This window comes from Globicephala melas, chromosome X (assembly GCF_963455315.2).
Source record: "Globicephala melas chromosome X, mGloMel1.2, whole genome shotgun sequence".
Classification (NCBI taxonomy): domain Eukaryota; kingdom Metazoa; phylum Chordata; class Mammalia; order Artiodactyla; family Delphinidae; genus Globicephala; species Globicephala melas.
Window position 1 is genome coordinate 23032232 of NC_083335.1, and position 17519 is coordinate 23049750.

The following is a 17519-nucleotide window of genomic DNA, read 5'->3' on the forward strand; positions in this document are numbered from 1 at the left end:
CAGAAGATTAGATAGAACCTGGTGGTAATCTGGTGAAGACTGGTTGGCAGGTAGCACAGTGTAGTGGAAATACACTATTTTGCAAGTCCTCGATTCTAACTACATTGATATCATTAACTACTGATGTTTCTTTTAAATAATCCACTTTTATTCTCTGGGCCTCCATTTCCCTAACTGCAAAATGAGGGTGTTGGGCTGCTAGCTGATTTCTGAGATCTCTCTAACTCTGTGATTCTGTAGCCATCATTCTCACGTTTTTCTCTCAGGTCCCAAAGGCCTGAGAGAAAAAGGGTAAAAGTGTGGCTCAATCCAATATCATCCACATGCCAAAATCAACACAAAGCATTCTTCTTCTGTGCCCTATAAGGCCTGGATTCAAAGCTTCATGTGTCCACTAACTGCAGAACCCTGATATACTGTACTGTAATGTCGTGGTTAAGATCAATGGCTCTGGAGCCAGACTGCTTGGACTTGAAAGTTGCCTTTACCAGTACTAGCTGCGTGACCGTGGACAAATTACTTAACCTCTCTGTGCACTGGTTTTCTCATCTGTAAATGTACATACTTACTGTAATGGGATTGTTGTGAAGATTAAATTATGTAATGCTTTCTGAATTAATTAGAATAATGTCTGGCACAAGTAAGCACTTAATGAATGTTACCTCTTATTATCATTATTATGATAACTATTATCATTACCTCTTTGCTCCTACTAAACCTCTTTAGATCTCTGTTTCATCATCTGTAAGATTATAATAATAATATCAACCCCACAGATGTATTAGGATCAAAATATTGCATATACTGTACCTACTTTGGTGCCTGGCTTTTCTAGGTGCTCAATAAATTATGTTCACATAAATAGAACCCACTATTCATGTGGTTGGTATTAGTCACTGCATTTTTCCCACTGACCCCATTCATGTGGTTGGTATTAGTCACTGCATTTTTCCCACTGACCCCACTCCCAATCTTTTTGATACTAGTTACAAGAACAATACAAGCTCAAGGCAGAAAACTTCAAAAAATACCCCTACTATCCAAAGGTAACACAAATTATTATCTTTCCATGAGCATATATATTTTTTTATTTTAAAAATTGTATTCTATTGCCCATATTGTTTTGAAACCTACTTGCTTTTACCTGGTGATATCTGTAAACACTTTTCCTAGTGAATAGATATTCTTTTATAGTACAATTTGTAATGGTTGTATAGTATTCTACTGCGTGTTTATAAAATAATATACTTACCCAACTATCTATTAATGAGCATTTGGGTGTTTATCTTTTGCTGTTATAAATAACACTTCAATGAATGACTTTTTATATACATTGTCATACACATCATTTCCTAAGGATAAATTCCTATAGGCATAATTTTTGGACAAGGAATATGCATATTTTAAGTCTTTTGTTACGTAATGCCAAATTATCTTCCAGAAAGGCGTGTGAATCTCCACTCCCCTCGGCAATCCTGCCCTTTAAATAACTTTTATCCTCATATACTAAAGCAAAACTCTCTAATGTGGATATTTTCATTAACTGGCATGTTGACAGTTGTTTTTTCCTTTAAACATGTATGCTTTTGTTCTTTAAAAATGGAAGCTAAAATCAGTCTTAAAATATTCTTAATGATTTATGCATTTGGGCGTATGTGACATGTACAAGGTGATGTTGGCTCTTTGCTCAGCGGAAGGGTCTTGTGATGTATTACATGAAAATGTGGCACCAGAATGTTTTTTGTTTAGCAGTGCATTTTACTGCCCCAGGCAGCATAGTAGAGTAGATTGAGGACTTTGGAGCTGGAATGGCTTGAGATCTCATTCTGGCTTTGTTATTCATTTCCTAGGTGGATTTAAGCAAGTTACTTAACCTCTTTCGGCCTCCATTTCCTTAAATACACCATGCAGATAATAATGTAGCCTATTTCATATGAATGAATACTAACTGAGATAATGAGTGTTTAACACAATGCATGGCACTTAGTACCCGATAAGGGTAGAGTATTGCACAAAAACATATTTTTATGCCAACTCCTTACATGTGAATAAATCACTACTGTTTATGAAATACCCATATTACAATAGTCATGAGCTGTCAATAATCATCCTCTAGTAATTCAAACATGACAGCAATATGAAGTTCCAGGACAGGCAAAAGTAATGTAGGGTAGAAAAAATGCAAAATAGTGGTTGCCTTTGGGGGTTAGGGAATAGGGATTTACTTCAAAGGGCAGGAGGGCACTTCCTGGGGTGATGGGAATGTTCTGTATCTTGATAGGGGTTTAGGTTACACAGGTGATTGCATTTTCAAGTCTCAGTAAATGTACACTTAAAATTTGTGCATTTCATTGTGTATAATTTTTATATTATATTTACATATAACAGTTTATAAGTTTAAGGTGTCCAGCATGTTGATTTGGTACATTTATATATTGCAGTACAATTGCCATTTGTAATGTTAGCTAACACCTCTGTCACATAATTATCATTTCTTTCTTGTGGTGGGAATAGTTAAGGTCTACTGCCTCAGCAAGTTTGATATTTATTTTACATTATTATTGTCTATAATAATACTGTGCATTAGATCTCCAAGACTTATTTATCTGCTAGTTGCAAATTTGTAACCTTAAACATCTCCCTATCCCCCACCTCTCAGCTCCCGGTAACCAACACTCTCCTCTTCATTTTAACAAGTTCATGGATGGACCTCGAGGATATTATGCTGTGAGATAAATCAGACAGAGAAAGACAAATACTGTATGATATCACTCATATGTGGAATCTAAAAAACTCAAACCCATCATGTATAAATTTTACATTAAAAATCTGTAAAAAAATTACTGAACTCTAGATAATAATATGAAAGTTGAAATATGTGAAGGGAAGTGTACCGATGTATGCAGCTTACTTTGAAATGCTTGAATAAAAAATGAAATGAAATGTTTTAAAAAAAGATGGACTAAGATAGGAATGGAGAGATGGATAAATATGTGATAGAGTGAATATAGTCATATGTTAAATATAGAATTTAGTTGACAAGTACATCTGTGGTTTTGGGTTTTTTTTAATTTTTAAAATTGTTTATTTGATAACAATCTTTTAAAATTTGAATCTAGCATTTCTAAGGACAGTGCTGCTCAACTGGATACGCACATCAAACTTACCTAGGACGTTTTATTAAAAAATACATGCTTAGGACCTACTCCAGATTTACTGAATCTCTTTACTTGATATTCTCTTGAGTAGATGTGTGTTTATTATAAAATTCTTTCCTTTGGCTATGTGTTTGGCAATTTTTATAATAAAATATTGGGTGAAAATATGTCTGTCAAAGCTGGTCTCTAAATAAAATACTGGTCTCTAGGCCATTGATATTATCAAAATGCTTGATGATACTTCTCTTTCTCTTTTTGAGTATTATATTTAATGAAAGGGAGCAGTATAGTTAATACCATCAAATGTGGAATGTTAATGCTTAGAATTTGAGAATTTCATTAGTCAACAAGTCAGGGAACAGAAGACCTCTTTCCTCCTCTTAAAAGTCTAAAATAGGAAAACAAAAAGGAGATCACCAATGGCACTTTGTAGTTAAGTGTTAGGTATAAGAAACTTTTGCTGAGTTCCTCCTAGTTGTCCTGTGCTTTGTCATAGCATGATTGTTTCAAATTAGTGGGATTTGTGTTTCTGTAGCAAGTGGCTTTGGTTTTGATAGCCCAAACTTTTGTTTCCTTTCCGCAGGCATTTCCTGTTCAAACATGGATCTGGTTCCTCGGCCATCTTCAGTGCAGCCAGTCAGAACTACCCTCTGACATCCAATACTGTGTACTCGCCTCCTCCCAGGCCACTTCCTCGAAGCACCTTTTCCAGACCTGCCTTTACCTTCAACAAACCCTACAGGTGCTGCAATTGGAAGTGCACGGCCTTGAGTGCCACTGCAATCACAGTGACTTTGGCCTTGTTACTAGCCTATGTGATTGGTAAGCCCTTTTTTCCATGCTTCGCTTTTCTTCTTAATCAACGTATTGTTTTGCTTGTGGTGGAGTTGGGAGCCGGGGGGAGTTTCTCTCTCTACTCTGCGACCTACAAATTTGAACTAAGGCTTAATATTATCAATAACAAATAGAGAGCTCTTTCCGTAGTGTAGTGGTTATCACGTTCGCCTAATACGCGAAAGGTCCCTGGTTCAAAACCATAATTCAAAAAGAGTCATGTACCAAAATGTTCATTGCAGCTCTATTTACAATAGCCAGGAGATGGAAACAACCTAAGTGTCCATCATTGGATGAATGGATAAAGAAGATGTGGCACATATATACAATGGAATATTACTCAGCCATGAAAAGAAACGAAATTGAGCTATTTGTAATGAGGTGGATAGACCTAGAGTCTGTCATACGGAGTGAAGTAGGTCAGAAAGAGAAAGACAAATACCATATGCTAACACATATATATGGAATGTAAGAAAAAAATGTCATGAAGAACCTAGGGGTAAGACAGGAATAAAGACACAGACCTACTAGAGAATGGACTTGAGGATATGGGGAGGGGGTAGGGTAAGCTGTGACAAAGTGAGAGAGTGGCATGGACATATATACACTACCAAACGTAAAATAGATAGCTAGTGGGAAGCAGCCGCATGGCACAGGGAGATCAGCTAGGTGCTTTGTGACCACCTAGAGGGGTAGGATAGGGAGGGTGGGAGGGAGGGAGACGCAAGAGGGAAGAGATATGGGAACATATGTATATGTATAACTGATTCACTTTGTTATAAAGCAGAAACTAACACACCATTTAAAGCAATTATACTCCAATAAAGATGTAAAAAAAAAAACAAATAGATTTCTAATTAGGTTACTTATTTATTTTTTGGTACTTCCTAACCTTAAATACTGCTGAGGAGCGTAAGGATTGCTCTTTGAGAAGAAATATTTATGCTACTAGCACAGTCTTATTGATTGCAATTACTGTAGTTAACCATTTCCCCTTCAATTAAAAGGTTGTTACGGTTTTCTCATTAGAAGTCATAAGTACCAATCTACAATAGCTTCTTAAATTATAGTTAAACAATAATACTGCTACCAAACTTTCAGGTAGCAATTTCATTAAAGTAGTAGTTACTTGGAAGCTATCGGAAAATCCAGGGCATAATCTCTTTCCAAGAATGCAGAGTTTTACACTGGGACTAAAAAAAATGTCTTCTTATTTTCACTAGGTAAATGGCTGCAGAATTGTGTGGTTACTGTGTTTGTGAGGGTAGAAGAGAAAACAGTAGTGAGGCACACTTTCCACTTTTAAGAAAAATGTTGTTCTTGAGGCATCTTGATTAAAGTCACCCTTACTTGATAGCAAATCGTATTGATTTTTCTGGCTGGCATTTTATTTTGACTGAACATTAATTTCCTTGTCTGAGTGGTTTTACAGTCTAAGATGTAAATTAACTTAAAAAACATGTATTTTGTGGAAGCACTTTTCCTAGAAGAATAACATATCATGGTAGAAAAAGAATTCTAAGTACGTCACTTGTATCTTCTTTTCAGGTTTAGCCTGATTTCTTAATTGAAGGGGAGCTACCCACAAAGATACATTGAATATGATTCTGAGAGATAGATTAAAAAGGGATTTAGAGTTTCTTATAATTATAAAAAAGTAAGTTTTGTTGAGTCTGATTTATTAAAAAACGTGAACAATAAGAAATTTCCCATAACCAGTTTTTATAAGAGTCACAGAACAAAGGGTAGTAAGTTAAATAAACAGATATATTTTGTAGGGGAGTCACTGATAATGTCAACAGTATAGGATCATAGCCTATATTGATGTTCATGATTATCTCTTTTCTATTTTCATCGTACAATCTGAATATGTTTGAACAATGCTTCTATTAAATGTGGATAATATTAACCTATAATATCAAAATGTGTCCTTTATCTCAGACATTTCAGGATAACCCAACATGTATGTTTATTTGTTTTGTAATAACGTTTAATGAGGAATAGCGCTGAAGGAATGGAGGTTGGAGATGAGAAAGTACTGTAATATAAACAGGGTTTTAATATGGTATCATTCAAAGCAAGAAGTAATTTGAAAAGTTGAAATACATTAGAGGCCCTTTAAAATGTTATTGTTCAATTATGAGACCAACTCTTATCTTGTAGGTTAGCTTCTATTAACTTTTACTATACAGAGAGATAATATTTTAGATTCAAGACTTTACCTCTGGAATAAACAAATCCAGGTATAGCAAGCTTCTTATTAATAGGTTTATACTGTGTTCAAACCTATGTTTCTATTTAAATTTATTATATGGCCACTCATATAAAAAATTGTATTATATACTCTGAGACTTGTTTAGTTAGATTATGTTGATTCATATCAGAAGCAAAAGTGGAGGACTTCCCTTGTGGTCCAGTGGTTAAGACTCTGCGCTTCCACTGCAGGGGGCACGGGTTTGATCCGTGGTCGGGGAAGTTCCACATGCCATGTGGTGCGGCCAGAAGAAAAAAAAAAGTGAAAGCAGAATGTTTCAGTTATTTCAAGGACTGCCTTTTTTAATAGGGTAAACAATGGCATATAAATCTGATATGACAGTAAGGTTGTATAGTACAACGGTTATGAGCATGGATTTTTCAGACCTCTGCCGCTTCTTAGGCATGTTACCTTGGGCAAATTATTCACCCTTTTAAGGCCTCCGTTTCCTCATCTGTAAAACTGTCTTAAAACAGTATCTGTAACATAGGGTTTTCATAAGAATTAAATGAGTTAATATAACTGAAGAACTTGGAATAGGACTTAAAACACAGTAAGTATACTATAAATGTTAAATATTATTATTGTTGTTGTTACCATAACTACCTATATAATCATTATTCACTATTAAAATTCACTGGTTCTCAGAGTTAGCCATTTTATTCATGGCTGTACCCCAGCACTAAGAATAGTGCCTGGCCCATAGCAGCCCTGTCGGTAAAAGTTTATTGAAAAAAACAAATTATGCTAAGCACTCTACTTGTATTAGCTCATTGCATTATCAGAACAGTCCTTAAGGTAGCTATCAGTATTAAATCTATTTTATAAATGAGGAAACTGAGGCACAGCCAAGGTAAGAGATCACATAGAGGTCACAGCACTAAAAAGTAGGGATCCTGAGCTTTGAGCTTTAAGCCAGAGAAGCAGACTGACCCCAGAGGACATGCTGTTGAGTGCTAGGCCTTGCTGCCCTTCTAGCACTGCAGCAGAACTTACAGATCATTTACTTCTTGGTCTACTAAATAAATCCACCATTTTTTTTCTTATTAAATCACAAATTAAATTAGATTTACCAGGTCATCCATTGCAGTAGTTACTGCAACTGAGATTTGTGGATCAGTGAGAGATATCTGTTGAAATGCTTTTCTGTGTGACTTTGAAAATGCAGAAGTATCAGGCTAAATACTAGCACAGTAGGTTGAGTGGGTTCAAAATGAGGAGATGTTGATGGCAAACACTGGAACTTTGTTCTGAGTTCTGTCATGGACTGGACATTATGTGACTTTGGATAATCAGTTAAAATCTCTTCCTCTACTTACCTCATCCATCACTGACCACCTCAGGAGGGCAGAGTAAGAATTCAGAAAGAGGCATTCAAGTGAAAGATGTCGCATAAGAACTGTAACATACAAGATGATTTTTAAATGGCTTTCTGTGGTTGAAATAAAAAAGTATTATATTTCAAAATATGAAACCATTTCACTCTCAACTCTTGCTGAGTCTATAAGAGTCATCTGGTTTTTTTTCAGTCCTCCTTTGCAGTTTCTGTATAACCCAAGTAAGATCTTTCACTGAAACTATTTACCGCTTCTGTTTCCCGTGCAAATTTCTTTCTGCTATTTCATGTTCCTCTGTTATCCATTATACATAACCTTTAGATACGAATGGCTATAGGCTGTGCTGCCCTCAATCCACTACGGGAAATCACATCAGTATCAATGGGCCATCAATAGATGTTCTGTGCATTATGGCTCTGTAAGTGGTCATTGGAAAGCAGTGCAAATCCAACAAGTGAAAAGTCAGAGCTGGATTATTCAGGCAACCAGCCCCATCCCCACTCCTACCCACTATACCTTTTGGGTCAGCAAGTAGATAATTTCTTTGAATAAGTTTTGAGGTCATAAAATTCAGTGAAGGGAGGCATGGAAAGATACTGATTATTTGAAGATATTATGGAATGGCTATTGTCATCACTTACCCATAAATCTGTAATATTTTCCATCTGAATCAAAAAATATGTCCTTACACTTCATCCTCTCTGATATTTTGGCATCAGTGATGTATCAGTGCCAGTCAGAAGCACATTTGCTTGAATTTACAAATAAGCCATATGAAGTAGTAGTCAGGAAGACAGATGACCATTTGCAAGGCATCAAGAGGAGGCGAGGTTAAGGTGCTTCATCAATGGTTGTGAAGGGCACAAACTCGGCTTCTTTGGTAATCTTTGATGTTTTGATCAAGTTTCTCCACAGTCAGCAGTTTGTATAAGAGGCAATAGAAACTCACAAGAATACATTGTGCCTGGGGTCAAATGGACTGTTGCATTGAATGACTTGGGGAGTAGGGATTTCTGTCTCTCAAACCCAATATCATCAGTTAATGATATCAATGTTCTTCTTCTTTTGCCATGAAATTAGTAGTGATTCATACCACCTTCAGGGGATGCAGGTAGTGTCCAAACTCTACAGATGAAATAATTTAAGTCCATGAATCTCCTTGCCATGACATACTATATAGCCCACATGTAGAAAGTTGACCAGAATGGTTGTTAATACAGAATTAGGAGAGATAGAATATTGAGCCCAATTCTGTGATTGAAAGTTTAGGGATGAAACTATTCGAGAGGGCAAAGGGCCTACTGCACCTTGCTCTCTGCATCAAAATCGAGTAACAATGATTTTAGTGCTTTCTTCTGCCTCCTTTTTACTAGTCCAAATTGCTCTACTTTCTAGGGTTGTTATGACGGTGGAGTAAGAACATGCTGAAAGTGATAGAATGAGAGGAGTGGAGTGTGTTTATTTTGCCTCCATCACAAAAAAAAAATGCAAATACTTTATAATACAGGGAAGAAACAAAATAGAGTAAGGCAAATTTTGATTTTGGAAAATTCAAGAACTTATTTTTTTTTAATGGAGAGAATTGAAATGGAGTTTTTTTCCCCCATCAGATCTAGATAGACAATGCCCCTTCCCACAAAGTTTGCTAAGTATAGATAAATACACTTAACAAAAACCATCTCTTTCACTTACTAGTAGCTTCATTAGTGCCTCCGTGCCTCAGTTTCCTCGTCTATAAAGTGGGAATGTTGATAATACCTTCCTGATAGATTTTCTTTTTAATTAAATGAAGGGAAACATGTAAAACACCCAGGACATTGCTTAGCAGATCTAAGTAAAGATTAATGCTTATTATTAGTGGAACAGGATTATTATTAGGATTATTAATTTGAGCTGAGATAAGCATAATGAGCATACAGTTTATCCTAGCATAAACTACTTTTGTTTTCCTTCCTCCCAAAGTCATCTAGAACAGTTTTTTCAGAGCTGGAATATCTGTTTCACAAGAATCCTCTAGTGGGTTTGTTGTTTCCTTCTGCCTGGTCTATAATATCTGTAACTTTGCCTTTATTTTACTAATTTCCCTTTTCCTTGGTGTTTTGGCCCTTCAAATGGTTTTGTATTTCTATCTGGAGGCCATATCTAGGTTGAAACACATTTTCTTTAAAATGCATTATAGCTTATAACATTCAAGAAATGACTCAGCATAAAATGCTAAGAAGCATTTTACTTTATCCTATAGACCATAATCAATCCTTTTGGTGTCACATTTATACTTATTACTACTTTCAGTTCACTCTTGTGGACCCATTTATGATAATGATGGCAGTTTCTGCGTTAGCATTGACTTTGCCTCCTGCCCATGAATCTACCAACTTTCTAGCCATCTCTCTAGGCAGGGATCTGGAAAATGGTGGTATAACTTCAGTCTAATTATAAATCTGCCATCCATGCATTTATCAGAACTCTTCTTTAAAAAAAGGTTTATATTTGCATCTGACATCACCTTTTTGGTGTAATATGTCCCATAAGTTTTATCCCCACTATGTTAAGTGGCACTTTTACCTGTCATAAATAAAAGTATAGATTCAATCTGAATTAAACATACTAAAATGACAGGAAGAACCTGTGCCACATACAACTAATTTCAGAACCATAGTTAGCACCTATTGCTGAAAATGAAGGCACTTTAATGAAAGGCAAATACTATACTTCTATTTTTTTTTTTTTTTGGAACTCTAGCATGCTGTAGTTTAAGACATAAAGAGAGATAATTTCTTGGGTGAGTGAGTAATAGATACTAAACATAAGTCTTGCATCAAGAGATTACTGTTTTGTCTCAAGGAGAGGTATTCACCCTACTAAGTACTTCCATACACCACTGTCTAAGCCTGGGTAGAGAAATTAAAATGAGGCTTTGTGAAATATGGGGTTGGCCAAAAAGTTCATTTGGGTTTTTGGTACCACCGTATGGAAAACCCGAACGAACTTTTTGGCCAGCCCAATAGATAAAGATCCACTGGAAGGCATAGTAAAAGAGGACTGGGCAGCATGTTAGTAATTTTGGAGGTTTACATGCTTAAGAAGTTTTGCAACAGCAAGAATCAATCTTGCAAATTCAAGGGAAAAATTCTCTCTCAAGAAATCTCTTTCAAAGTAAGTAATTTGAGGGCTTCCCTGGTGACGCAGTGGTTGAGAGTCTGCCTGCCGATGCAGGGGACGCGGGTTCGTGCCCCGGTCCAGGAGGATCCCACATGCCGCGGAGCGGCTGGGCCCGTGAGCCATGGCCGCTGAGCCTGCGCGTCCGGAGCCTGTGCTCCACAACGGGAGAGGCCGCGGCGGTGAGAGGCCCGCGTACCGCAAAAAAAAAAAAAAAAAGTAAATAATTTGAATTCTTTTGCATAAAGGAAATTTCACTCCTGTTTAGCTTAGTTTCTGCTCATCCAAATTATATATATAGGATACATATATAGATATGTTATATGAATATTTTTAGACCCACATTGCGTAAGTCGTTAAGCTATACTTACTCTGAAGTGAATAAGAATAAACTAAATTAGAGCAATGGCTTTGAAACAGATGGCAGGTTAACCCATTTTAAACTTCAGAAATGTGACTGAATTTTCATATAGAACAGCCAGAATGGGGAGGGCCAGGATCACCAGCAGAGTATCTGATTTATCACAGTCAAAACAAAGAGGTGGCATCTTACAGGGTGGAGACACATACATTTGGAGCTTAGCTATATTCCCTTTAAAGAGAGGTGAAAAAGCATAATATGTTTTATTAAATACAAATATATTGGAAAACCTGAGGCAGCACAAATAGAGGATATAGTGGCAGGAAATGAAGATAATAAGCAGGGGCAGATCACGAAAGGCATTTTAAGTCATGGTAAGGAGCTTGGAATTTATCCTAAGAGCAAATGGGAAGTTTTTTATGGTCTTTCATTAGGACAAGAAAATGATTTGCTCAGATTTGCGGTTAGAAAAATCACCCTAATGGCAGTATGGAAGTTGGAATTGGCAGACAGGACCAAGTTGCACCAAAACGGAGGCTTGCAGGGCGAGTGCAGAAAGAAGACAAAACAGATAAGGAAATTATAGGTGCTGCTAATAACGTTTTTAAAGTGGTCAACCAAAGTATCAAACTTAGTAGGGAAGGCAAATAGGAAGAAGAAACTAATGGCATTCTAAACAAGAAGTGGGTCCAAGTGTCTAGAACTATCAATGATATCGTAGGGTAGTTATAGCTGTGAGCAAGCTGAATAGCTAAAATGAGATGGTCAGAGGCTAGTGTATCAGAATTTTAGATTTCAGACTTGGAGCATAAACATGTGACTCCCCTGTATATTTTAGACCTAGTTAAGGAACATATATGAGGACCTCCTTCCAGATGAATCATTTGTTCAGGGAAGACTAGATTCTTAGCTAGGGATAATCTCACAAGGTGGTCTTCCCTGGGTAGACTCACAAGCTCACCAAAGTGTGGATAGTGTTTAAATAAGAGCACCACATTGTATTGGATCCTCCAATATAGACAAGACCCATGTGGAATCCTAGATCACAGTATGGCTCCTCAAGAGCTCCTTTCTTGGGGATCCTGTTGATCTCTGTGGGATAATAATGAACAAATTAAGAGGATCCAAGATGACCCACTGTAATTTTCTGCTGATTAAAACCTCATTATAGCTTTGCCAATCTAATTAATGTAGACCTTATATAAGAAATTATAGTTAACATCTAGAGTAATTGCTTACCATGAGAGTTTCTAAGGAAGGGCCTCACAAATGTCTCATTATCACGTTGAATTGGCAACAGAAAATTTTTAACTGGAAGAAAAGACTTATGATATGGTGCTTTGTAAAAAAACAAAAACTCTTGATTCCATTTCATTTCTTTTATATTAAATGAGCTTCATGTCCTGATCAAATGATCAGGAGACTGAAGGCTAGCATATGTACATGGAACATCAGAGGAGGTTGTGAGTTCTCAGATAAACTAGTTGTGGCTATGGCCAAAAATGAGTACAAATGGGATTTTGACAGCAAGCAATCTGTGCTGTTCTACCACCTGGTACAGAAGAGGCAGATTTTGCTTTTTGATATTCATAGGTTTCACCAAATCAACCAGCCCCACTTTTTATGTTGTAGATAACTTTGTTTCAACCTTAATTCAGTTTTGCCTTTTGTTCCTTGAAGGAAGAACCTAGATTCCCTTTGATCTTGAACTTTATTTTAATTAAACATAGATGTTAAATATAGCAAATAACAATACCACAGTGTCTTTTCTGTATTCCATAGGTCCAAATACTTTGCAACATTAACTAATAAAATTATGGGGTTAAGTGAAAATAATATCAAGAGAGAGTACATATTAGACTTTGGATTTTACTCATAGCAAGCAACCAAGCTAATACTGGGTACACAGTGCTTAAGAGAGATGCCCGCTATTAAGAAATTAGGAACAAGTGTACTTTGCTATGAAAGAAAGTGGAAATTTTTGAAATGAAGCAGTTTTTGTTAAAAGATTTTGTGCTGCCTCCAGACAGAATTCTGATAAATCCAAACCCTCTGAAGTTATCAAACAGTTTAGTAGTTTCCCCACCACCTCACAGAGAGGCAATAAGTCTTTTTATATCATTCACCTTGGTGGTAAAGCTGGCATTAGTCAACCCATGAGTAGTTGAAAGGTCAGATGACTTTTGAACCTAGTTGAACTATTTGGTTTTGGGGAGATGAAAATTTTTATGCCAGTGGGAAAATGTGGTAAAGCATTGCACATGCTCGGTGCTACTCCAGGCTGTAATAGCACATGCTCGAGGATTATCATATAGGATATTGCAGACATGGCACTAGTTAAGACTTACCAACATAGAAGGCTGTGGGAGTTTTTGAAAGCCAGATGGCACAATAGATTCTTCCTTTGTCATGGCTAAAATACAGCCTGTTCCAAGATTGAACAAAACCCAAATAAACCATTAGTGTCTTTGGTTTCTATTCCTATCTGCTGTATGTTATTAGTTTGATCTCCCTGACCAAATCCTGCCCTTGGATTAGCTGGCGTAAGTCTCCTTGCCGACAGGCACCAGTCTAGTCTTTTGAAACAGTGAAATATAAAATGTAGAGATAAGAACCCATCAACAGAGGGAGAAAAAAAGCTAAATTTTAAAAATAAGAGATGCAATGGGCAATCAAGATCAAATATATAAATAAACATTCACAAAAAAAAAAATGACATGAGTTTATGGGGTCCAGTGATGGGTATGTCTTTTGCCCCAAAATAAACAGAATTAGTTGTTAGCATACACAACAAATTGGTGAATATAGTTCTATTTTTATTGGAAATAATAGTGTGTGTATCTTTTGTGATTTGAGTAGGTAGGAAAGAAAAATATTTAGATTACTTACTGACTGTCTCAGCAGCATTCCCACTAATGAGGCCAAGGTCATGGGCTCAGTTACTGTTTCAACCTTTTAGCTCTGTTCTGTTTCATTACTAAAGCCCACAGTCTCAATCTCCCTTTTTTCTCCATCCCCCAAATCAGAAACCTAGTCCTGCCTTCTACCCCCTAACAAAACCTGAACTCAGAAATGAATCTGATAAACTAGGCAGGTTTTGCTTGACACACGTAGAAGTTGTTAAATGCTCCCAACTGATTTAAAGACTTAAGTCTAGAGATTTTACATAAAATCTCTGGTTTACATAAAATTTCTAGCCTCTCTTTAAAAATAAAAAGATCTGACATTCCCAGATGTGCATTCACGCATTCATCCACACATTTTTGAGTACCTATGTGCTACACACTATTCTAGTCTTTTGTTTTGCAAAAATAATATGAAAACCATTGACTGCAGCTAAATAGGGGCTGCTCCCAAAAGGCCCATGAACTCTCCAGTCCATCAGAGTAGCCATACTGCCCTCTTCACTTTTTTGTACTACCTGCCTGCCTTCTCAGTTGGCATTTACGCTTGCAACCTATGTAATAAGATAATTCACACTGAAGTAAAAAGGGCTGTGACAAAGAAAATGTATTATATCTCCCCAAGATTATTTGCATTTTAACAGAAGACAGAGTTGTACGCCAAGAATGGCAAATCCCTGACATTAATGTCATTGCTTCCCTGTCCCAGACCCATGGAAGATATAAGTAATCAAAGCAACAAACATTCTTTCCTGCTGAGTCTAGATTCTGCAATTTGAGTTTACTCAGAAGTTGGAATATATTTGCCATCACTACTTTCAGCCAAAGAAATGAAATACTCATTATGAATTTCCTATCATTAGAAGTTTAGGAGGAGAAATTATGTAAGGGGCAGAAAAATATAACACAATCACCCTATTAAAATCTGACCCTGTTCACAGTTAGTAATGGTAGCCCTAACTATGGCCAACTATCTCATAGATGCATGGAATTGAACATAAAGAACAGTGACAGGTAAATTTATAACACATCTTCATTATTAGAGCCTCATTTCAAATGAATGTCCTGTAAATACTGGGTACACAATGTTCAAGTATATGTTTCTGAATATGTGTTATACAAATGTAAAAGTAGATACTAATAGTGAGTTCTGAGTTCCCGTAGAATAATGCTGGCCCCTTAAATTCAAATCTCTCCACACCGTCCTCCAGAAAGAAATTCAGATCAGCAAGGAAAGCAAATAAAACCACACATAACCCACTTCAATAGCATAACTAGGAGATGGAATTCCACACACTTCAAATTACACATAAGGAGAGAAAAATACTCAAAAGAAGCAGAACTAGCTCTGTAGCCCATGCCAGAGCCAAGAGTGAAACGAAGACTAAATAGAAAAGAAGATGTGAGAGCTGGGGCCTAGCAATGGCAGAATTGATCAATTAAAATGCCCTTGGGGGCTTCCCTGGTGGCGCAGTGGTTAAGAATCCACCTGCCAATGCAAGGGACACGGGTTCGAGCCCTGGTCCAGGAAGATCCCACATGCCGTGGAGCAACTAAGCCCGTGCACCACAGCTACTGAGCCTGCGCTCTAGAGCCCGCGAGGCACAACTACTGAGCCCACGTGCCACAACTACTGAAGCCCGCGTGCCTAGAGTCCATGCTCCGCAACAAGAGAAGCCACCGCAATGAGAAGCCTGTGCACTGCAACGAAGAGTAGCCCCCGCTTGCCACAGCTAGAGAAAATCCACACGCAGAAACGAAGACCCAACACAGCCATAAATAAATAAATAAATAAATTTATATTAAAAAAAAAAAAGACCAGATAGTAGTAAATATTTCAAGCTTTGCAGGCCATACAGCCTCTATCACAACAATTCAACTTATACCCAAAAGCAGCCGTAGACAATCTGTAAATGAATCAGTGTGACTATGTTCCAATAAAATTTTATTTATGGACGCTGGAATTTGAATTTCATAAAATTTTCATGTATCCTGAAATATTGTTATTCTTTTGATCTTTTTCAACCATTTAAAAATGTAAAAGCTGGAATTCCCTGGCAGTCCAGTGGTTAGGGCTCTGTGCTCTCACTGCCAGCGGCCCGGGTTAGATCCCTGGTTGGGGAACTAAGATCCCACAAGCTGTGCTGTGCAGCCAAATAAATAAATAAGTTAAATTTTTAAAAAATGAAAAGAAAACTTAAAAAAAAAAAGCTATTCTTAGCTCTCAGACCCTACAAAAACAGAAAGCAGGCTTGATTTGGCCAAGAGTTGTAGTTTTTTGACTTATGATCTAGAGAGCAAGCTTAATCCACCTAAGAGTTAATGAGGGAAACTTTGGCAGAAGGGCTGTTGGTGAATGATAATATGCTTAATTGTAGATTTAAGGTTAAAACAAAGGTGAGGACAACGATGGAGAATTGTATTAAAATGTTACGTATTTTTGATAAAGTAGTTATTACAATTAAAGCTTGGGAGAAGAAAATAAAAAAGTAAAATAAGCTCAATGATTGTCACATAGAGAGAGTATAATTTCAGGCTGACAAACCAAATAGTAGAAAGCCAAGCGAGCAGAAGGGGGATGAAGAGCTTTATAAAAAGTAATAGCGTAAAGGTAATCAATAGAACAACAATACAGACCTTCTTAAATACCAAAATAAAATTTTTTTAAAATTTTTATTGGGGTATAGTTGATTTACAATGTTGTTTTCGTTTCAGGTGTACAGCAAACTGAATCTGTTATACATATACATATGTCCATTCTTTTTAGATTCTTTTCCCATATAGGCCACTACAGAGTACTGAGGAGAGTTCCCTGTGCTATACAGTAGGTCCTTATTAGTTATCTGTTTTATATATAGTAGTGTGTATGTGTCAATCCAAATCTTCCAGTTTATCAAAAGAAATTTTTAAAAAACCGAAGAAACAAACTACATAAAGAAATAAAATTAACATAACACTGTAAATATAACAAAATAATATGTTGAGGCTAAACATATCTGTCATATCAGTAAATGTAAGTGGGTTTAATCACCTATTAGTAAAAGGAAAAGATTTTCAAAAGAGCTCACAAAGCAAAACCTAATTCTATGCTGTTTAGAAGACACACCTGAAATGAAAGGAGTCAGAAATGGCTAAAAATTAAAGGATAGACAAAAGGTTTATCGGGCAAATGGAAGAAGCAGTAAGAAAGCAAAGCTTATAATCTTTATATCAGACAAAGTAGAATTCAAGCCAAAAACCATTAAACACAACAAAGAGTATACTCTATAAAAAGCTATGACTATCTATGCACAAATAACAACTGCCTTTACAAAACAGAAACTGTAAGAGCTCAAGGAGGAATAAACAAAAACAACTAGTAATAGGATATTTTAACCCATCACTCAGGTCACATGGATAGAAACTTATTAAGTATATAGAAGACCTAAAAAAGCAAAATCAGTAAGATAGATCTATGGCTGTATATTGAACTTAACACCCTGATAATAGAGGATATACCTTCTTCTCAAGTAC

At 36.5% G+C, this 17519-nt stretch overlaps 1 protein-coding gene across 1 annotated transcript in view; it reads left to right on the top strand.

Annotated features, from left to right (window-relative positions):
* Nucleotides 1–17519, top strand: part of TENM1 (teneurin transmembrane protein 1) — an 806315-nt gene that overhangs the window by 466786 nt on the left and 322010 nt on the right. Inside the window, exon 5 of the mRNA XM_060293028.1 lies at nucleotides 3742–3980. Coding sequence (XP_060149011.1) covers nucleotides 3742–3980 — 239 coding nt within the window. The remainder of the gene's footprint in view (nucleotides 1–3741; nucleotides 3981–17519) is intronic.